Source organism: Dipodomys ordii, unplaced genomic scaffold, assembly GCF_000151885.1.
Source record: "Dipodomys ordii isolate 6190 unplaced genomic scaffold, Dord_2.0 Scaffold64, whole genome shotgun sequence".
Taxonomy (NCBI): Eukaryota; Metazoa; Chordata; class Mammalia; order Rodentia; family Heteromyidae; genus Dipodomys; species Dipodomys ordii.
Window position 1 is genome coordinate 1,574,491 of NW_012267280.1, and position 7,590 is coordinate 1,582,080.

At 56.2% G+C, this 7,590-nt stretch overlaps 1 protein-coding gene across 1 annotated transcript in view; it reads left to right on the top strand.

Annotated features, from left to right (window-relative positions):
- Positions 1–294: 294 nt before the first annotated feature.
- The window catches only part of Atcay (ataxia, cerebellar, Cayman type), a 36,627-nt gene continuing 29,331 nt past the window's right edge, over positions 295–7,590 (top strand). The window contains exons 1-8 of the mRNA XM_013022639.1: positions 295–331; positions 1,384–1,605; positions 2,402–2,587; positions 2,921–3,023; positions 3,826–3,957; positions 5,076–5,162; positions 7,293–7,391; positions 7,501–7,536. Of these exons, the coding sequence (XP_012878093.1) occupies positions 295–331; positions 1,384–1,605; positions 2,402–2,587; positions 2,921–3,023; positions 3,826–3,957; positions 5,076–5,162; positions 7,293–7,391; positions 7,501–7,536 (902 nt within the window). The remainder of the gene's footprint in view (positions 332–1,383; positions 1,606–2,401; positions 2,588–2,920; positions 3,024–3,825; positions 3,958–5,075; positions 5,163–7,292; positions 7,392–7,500; positions 7,537–7,590) is intronic.

Genomic DNA, 7,590 nt, shown 5'->3' on the forward strand with positions numbered 1-7,590 from the left:
GAAGAAATAACAATAGAAGAAAAGTCAGGAGGTGTGACTCCTAGAGCACCTGCCTAGCAAGTACAAGGCCCGGAGTTCAAATCCCAGTCCCACCAAAGAGGGAAAAAAATTCAGATTAAAGGAAAAGGAGGAAGTGTGTTGGAGCATAACGACTTCTAGGAACTCAGTGTGTTTTGTGAATCTTGTCTTTCTTTCTCCCCCCTTGTCTTGTCTCCTTGCTCCCCTCCGGATCACGCTGGGGTCCCTACTTGCTCCTGTGGCGCGGTCGGCAGGCCGCTCCCAGAAGAGACAGGAATGGAACTGTTGGGTAGCCCGGTGGAGGACACATCCTGTAAGTTCTCACGCATGCGTGCACACGAGCGTCGGTGGCTGTACCCCGGCTGTAGAAATGTCAGCGGTCACCTGTGTGGTGGTGGGGCCGGGGGGGGGGGCACAGGAACTCAGGGACACAGTTGTTCTGCCTGCCAGCGTGCAGGGGAAGGAATATGGTCAGGGAGAGCCTAGAACATCTTGTCTTGCTGTGTGTGCCCTCAAGCTGGTTATTTAACCTCTCTGGGCTTCCAACTTCTTTTTTTTTTTTCTTTTTCTTTTTGTTGTTGGTGGTGGTGGCGGTCATGGGGCTTGAACTCTGGGCCTGGGTGCTGTCTCTCAGCTCTTCAGCTCAAGGCGAGTGCTCTACCACCTGAGCCACAGCGCCACTTCCGGCTTTTTTCTTATGTGGTGCTGAGGAATTGAACCCAGGGCCGCAGGCATGCAAGGCAAGCGCTCTACCACTGAGCCACCTTCCCAGCCCCATCCCTCCAACTTCTTATCCACCAAAGACAACTTCCTCAAAGAGGAAGCATGCAAGAATTAAATGAGATAGCGATACAGCATGCCCAGCCATAAGAGGGGGTGAGGTCAATCCAGCTAAATAAGTTCCAAGCCAACCCAGGCAGGAAAAGCCTGTGAGATGTTTTTTGTTTGTTTGTTTGTTTTGCTTTTGTCTTTGCAAGTCCTGGGGCTTGAACTCTGGGCCTGAGCACTGTCCCTGAGCTCTTCAGCTCAAGGCAAGTTCTCTACCACTTGAGCTACAGTGCCACTTCCAGCTTTTTGGTGCTTAATTGGAGAACAGGATCTCAGATTCTTAGACCAGGTTGGTTTTGAATTGTGGTCCTCAGATCTCAGCCTCCTGAGTAGCTTGGATTACAGGCGTGAGCCTCCAGTCCCATCATCCTGCTTACAGGCAGGATTTGAAGGCAGGGCTGCCCAGCCTGAGGGAGTGAAGCGAGTACCCGGAGGGAGTCCCAGAGCACCCCCTCCGGGCCCCCTCTCCACCCAGCCACACCCTGGGATGGGAGGAGGAGGCTCGTGACAGGGGCCTTGTGCCTTGGGCTCCCGTAGCTCCTCCCAGCACCCTGAATGTCCTCGGAGCCCATCGCAAGAGGAAGACGCTGGTGGCCCCCGAGATCAACATCTCCCTGGACCAGAGCGAGGGCTCCCTGCTGTCCGACGACTTCCTGGACACCCCCGATGACCTGGATATCAACGTGGACGACATCGAGACGCCTGACGAGACCGACTCGTTGGAGTTCTTGGGGAACGGCAATGAGTTAGAGTGGGAAGGTAGGAGCCCCCCCCCCGCAATCCAGCCCCCCCCCCGCCCAGCACTGCCCATCCCCACCTGGTCCCCAAATAAACATAAATAATATAGCAGACACATTGCTCTGCCAACGTGCAGGGGGCCTTTTGAGGCTGATGTTGAGAAATACATGCTGTCCGTGTATTGCCGGGATGAATATTTACACAAAATGAGTTCATCGATGGTGGAGTACCTCCTATAAAAGGAATCTTTGGGACTGGGAATGTGGCTCAGTGGTAGAGTGCTTGCCTTACATGCACGAGGCCCTGGGTTGGATTCCTCAGCACCACATAAGCAGAAAAAGCCAGAGGGGGCGCTGTGGCTCAAGTGGTAGAGCACCAGCCTTGAGCAAAAGCAGCTCTAGCGCGCTACCATTTGAGCCACAGCGCCCCCTCTGGCTTTTTCCCTGTATGTGGTACTGAGAATCGAGCCCAGGGCTTCATGCATGCTAGGCAAGCACTCTACCACTGAGCCACCTACACTTCCCTTAACAACTTCAGTCCAACCTGATGTGGTTAGCAAAGTGTCAAATAAGCTGTTGTTCAGCCTGTGGCCTGGGAGAGAGGCAATGAGGCGCTGCTCTCCTGGGGCCTCCAGATGATCACATTTGCTGGAAGGTCGTCTGTGTTAGCTGCTGCTTGGTGGGAGGACAGTGCCATCCTGGAAGGCTTCCTGGAGGAGGTGGCATTTGCGGCCCAAGCAGGGAAGCCAGGTGGCAGGTCTGCTGGCAGCCACACGTGTATGATCCCTTCCTCCTTCTCCTCCCTGGTTTGCTGACAGATGACACCCCCGTGGCCACTGCCAAGAACATGCCTGGAGACAGCGCGGATCTGTTTGGGGACGGGGCCGCGGAGGAGGGCAGCGCAGCCAATGGGCGCCTGTGGCGGACGGTGATCATTGGGGAACAAGAGCACCGGATCGACCTGCACATGATCCGGCCTTACATGAAGGTGCTCACCCACGGAGGTGAGTCCTCCCTGACTCCCGTCCGCCTCCCCGCCGCCCGGGCTTTGCCTGGACGCACCGAGAGCCAGCTTCTGTCTGCGGTCCGTAGCCTGCTAACCTGCCATCTTAACCCGGAGAAGGCCTGAGGGATAGGGATAAGGGAGGTGCCACGCAGAGAGGGCACTCTGCCCCCGCCAGGCTGGTGGACGGCCCTGAGCACGTGGGGTGGGAAGAGGCCGGCCAGCCGTGGGGGGACGCAGGGCGTGGTGCACCCTGGGGCAGCTCACAGCTGGGAGAGGACGCTGCCCACTGGTGCCCGGGGGACTGTGTCACCCACGGGCCTCCTGTCCCCAGGGTACTACGGAGAAGGCCTCAATGCCATCATTGTCTTCGCTGCCTGCTTCCTCCCGGACAGCAGCTCCCCAGACTACCACTACATCATGGAGAATCTCTTCCTGTGAGTCTCTTACCCACCCCGGAGTCCCGGGCAGCTGCCAGATGCCTGGCTGTGGGGGCTGGAGAGGCGCCGCTCAGTACCAAGGGATGTAGTGGCAGCCAGTACGGCTGGATCCCGAGGCCCTGCTGCCCGTGGACCGCCCTGTGCCTTTCATTCTGAGCCTTCATAGCCCTGTTGTGATTATTCCTTCACCACCATCATCACCATCACCCTTATCTCCATCATCTCCATCCTCCTCCTCCTCCTCCTCATCGCTGCCGCCACCATCAGTACCAGCGTTCATGTAGAAGACACCGCATGGCAGACACCAGGTGTGGTGTTTTCTGCCTGATCACCTACCATCTTTCCCACCACTGCATTGTTTCCGCTCCTCAGTTCAAAGGCTAGGCACACAGCACTTAAACCACTAAGTGCCTAAGGACTCTTAGTCGGATCAGATACAAATATAAGGATATATATATATACATATATATATATATATATATATATAGTCTGGCATGGTGGCACACACCTGTAATCCCGGCACTAGAGAGGCAGATGCAGAAGTTAAATGAGAGCAAGGCATAAGACAATTGACCTTTCACCACTATGCCCACAGATGTAGACTTGCAGTAGTCAGGGATTGTCCCTATGCTCCTCCCTCCCCGAGTGGACCAGACAAACCTGCCCAGGAGTGTCTGTAGCTGCACAGGTGTGTCTGGCCCGGTGGAAGGCACGGGTGGCAGGAGACAGGCAACTGTGACAGGTGTCCTGACCCTGGGTGCCTCCCCCTGGGGTCCTCACCGTTCTTATCCTGGACCAGGTATGTCATCAGCAGCCTGGAGCTGCTGGTGGCTGAGGATTACATGATCGTGTACCTGAACGGCGCCACCCCTCGGCGGAGGATGCCTGGCATTGGCTGGCTGAAGAAGTGTTACCAGATGATTGACAGGAGGTGAGCGGCAGCTGGGCGGTTTGCTGGGATTGTGGGGACCAGACGGCCTAAGGGCCTCCATGTAGTGTCACCGCACTCCCCAGGCTGGGCCTCAGCTCTGAGGAGGCTGGCCTTTCCCTCTCAGCGCTGGCTTCAGGGCCACGTGGCCACTGCTGGTCGCAGGGTCTTTAAGGACATCCCTTCATCTCTGCTCCCCTTTTCTTTTTTACCTTCTTTTCCCTCCCGCCCTCCTTCTCTCCCTTCCTCCCTCCTCTTCGTCCTTGTCTTAGGGCTTGAACTCAGGACCTGGGCACTGTCCCTGAGCTTTGTTGTTCAAGGCTAAAGCTCTATCCATTTGAGCCACAGCTCTGCTTCCCACGTTTTGGTGGTTCATTGCAGATAAGAGTCCCTCTGACTTTCCTTCCCCAGGCTGCCTTTGAACCACAACCTTCAGACCTCCTCTTCCCCCCTGAGGCATTGGTGCCCAGCTCTGCCCACCCCTCCTTCTTTATAAAGGACTGTCAGCCATCAGATTAGGGCCCACACGCCCCTAGTTTGTGGTCCGCTCACCACAGCTGTCACCACACTATGCTCAAAAGACACCACATGGGGCTGGGAAGGTGGTTAGTGGCCGAGTGCTTGCCTAGCATGCATGAAGCCCAGGGTTTGATTCCTCAGTACCACCTACACAGAAAAAGCCAAAGGGGGCGCTATGGCGCAAGTGGTAGAGTGCTAGCCTTGAGCCAAAGAAGCTCAGCGACAGCGCCCAGCCCTGAGTTCAAGCCCTAGGTCTGCCAAATACAAACAAAAAGATCACACTGTTTTGCTCACACAGTAGGTGACATTAAGTGTTCACCAGGCAGCCGTACCCCCCCCTTCCACCTCCAGAACCTTCCACCTCCCACACTGAAGCTCTCTCCCCATTTCCCATCCAACTTCTGGCCTCTCTCTTGCTGTGGGGCCTTGGGAACTCAGGCTGAGTCCCCTCCAGCCCATATTTGGGTTGGTGCATACGGGGTAAGGGAGGGATGCGGGGTCCAGGGCCCACCTCTACCCCTGCCCCTTCCTCCAGATAGATCCCCAGGGCTCGCCAGAGCAGCCCCTGGTGGCTACCCACCTTCCTCTTCCTCCCCACACAGACTGAGGAAGAATTTGAAGTCTCTGATGATCGTCCACCCCTCCTGGTTTATTCGGACCGTGTTGGCCATCTCTCGGCCTTTTATCAGGTGAGAGCAGGAGGCTGCCACCCAGGAGCCACCCCTGCTGGCGGACGCTCGCACACACATTCAAAACTGTCTAAAAATGCATCGCCAATGCCCGGCACGGGTGGCTCAACGCCTATCCTCCTAGCTACTCAGGAGGCTGAGATCTGAGGATCCTGGTTCAAAGCCAGCCCGGGCAGGAACATCCGTGAGACTCTTATCTCTAGTAAACCACTCAGAAAACCGCAAGTGGTGCTGTGGCTCAAGTGGTAGAGGCTAGCCTTGAGCCAAAGAAGCTCAGGACAGCACACAGGCCCTGAGTTCAAGCCCCAGGAGTGGCAAGAAAAAAAATAAAGCATCTCCAAGAGGGGTGGGGGCGTGTCCCCACATTGGGGGCGTGTTTATATAAAGGGGCGTGTCCATTTCGTGGGTGTGTCCACATGGCGTCATTGTCAGAGTGGTGGGCGTGTCTGCATGGTGGGGGCGTGCCTGATGCTATGGGCGTGTCCTGTGATGGGGCCTGTCTGGTGTTGAGCGTATCCCTCTGTGGTGGGCGTGTCCATGGAGTGGGGCGTGCCCCGGTGTGGTGGGCGTGTCTTGTGGTGGGGTGTGTTCTGCTGTGGTGGGCTGCCCCAGTCTGGTGGGCGTGTCCATGTGGGGTATGCCCTGGTGCTGTGGGCGTGTGCTGTGATAGGACAGGCCGATGTGTGTGGGCATGTCTCCCTGTGGTGGGCGTGTCCCATCATGGTAAGGCATGATAAGGCACTGCTGGTCGTGGGGCGGGCTCCGTTATGGGATATGGTTTGTTGGTAGGACATGGAGGGTCTGGCTCAATGGTACGGGGTGTGGATTGGCTCCTTTCGTTCCCTTTTTGGAAGTGTATTGGACATAATAATAGTGTCAACGACCTTCTGGTCTAGGCTGGCTTGGAACTGCGCTTCTCAGATCTTAGCTTCCTGAGTAGCCAGGATTATAGGTGAGGGCCACCGGCTCCCGGCTCCTAGGGACTTTTAATACTCTAGCAAGTCGTTTTTTTTGTTTTTGTTTTTTTGTTCTGTCAGTCGTGGGGCTTGAACTCAGGGCTTGGGTGCTGTCCCTCACTCAACTCTTCAGCTCAGGGCTGGCACTCTACCGCTTGAGCCACAGTGCCACTCCGGTTTTCTAATGGTTTATTGGAGATAAGAGTCTCACGGACTTTCCTGCCGGGGCTGGCTTTGAATCGTGATCCTCAGATCTCAGCCTCCTGAGTAGCTAGGATGACAGGTGTGAGCCACTGGCACCCAGCATCCTAGCATAGTTGTTATCATGCACATCACCTACCAGTGCATAATATGCAAAGCATAAATTCATTTGCACAGAGTACTTATTTGCATATTGAGCAGTTTAATTAGTGATGTATTTGCCTGGATAAAGCAATGAACATGCACTTTGGTCTAAGAGAGCTGTATTTTGTCCTCAATTCCTAACTGGGTGTCATAACATTGCCTTGATTGCACCGGAGATCATTGGGAGGGGATGGCGAGCAAACTTCTCCATCTGAAGTGGAAGGAGAGGGTAGAAGCTGAGCCACCTGGGGCCTGTGCCTGTTGCTACAGGCCTGTCCTTGATGGGGCGTGCCTGGTGTTTGTGGGTGTGCCCCACGGTGGTGGGCGTGTCCTGCCATGGGGCGTGCCTTAGTGTTGTGTAACCAACTTCAGCCCGGCCCATAGCCCCCAGCGAGACAGAAAGCCCCATCCACCGGAAGGACAGCCTGGCTTCATGACTTGGGCCTGATTTTCTTTGTTGGTATCGGGGCTTGAACTCAGGACCTCTTGCTCTTGCTCAGTTTTTACTCATTCATGCCTGGTGCTCTACCGCCTGAGCCATGCTGGACAGGGAGGAGCCACTCCAAAGCCCTTCTTCCTTCCTTTAAACCAGATCCACAGCCCAGCAGGTGGCCATGTTCCATTGGCCCTTCTTTGCCAGGATTCTTTGGGGGTGGAATCTGGGGTCTACTCTGCACCCCAGGAGGAGGTGGGCATCCAGAGGGGGCATTGGGGCAAGGTGGGGGGGGTGTAAGCCAGTGGACCTGGTGTGTGTGTGGTCAGTCACTTGGGGACCGGTGGTGGCCGCCAGGGGGCATCCTTCTGATCCTCTCTCCTCACTCTCCTGCAGCGTCAAGTTCATCAGTAAGATCCAGTATGTCCAGAGTCTGGAGGAGCTGGAGCACCTCATCCCCATGGAGCATGTGCAAATCCCGGAATGTGTGCTGCAGTGAGGACCCCCCCCCACTCTCCCCCCCCTGCACCAGAGCCGGGCCTCACCTCCCAAAGGGAAGGAAGTCCCCCTCAGTGTCTACCCCAAGCTCTCCCCTCTCTTTCAGGTATGAAGAGGAGCGCCTGCGTGCCAGGAGGGAGAGGTCAGTGCTGATCTGTGAGGGCTGCAGGGGTGGGGGGGAGGGAAGGGGGAGGGG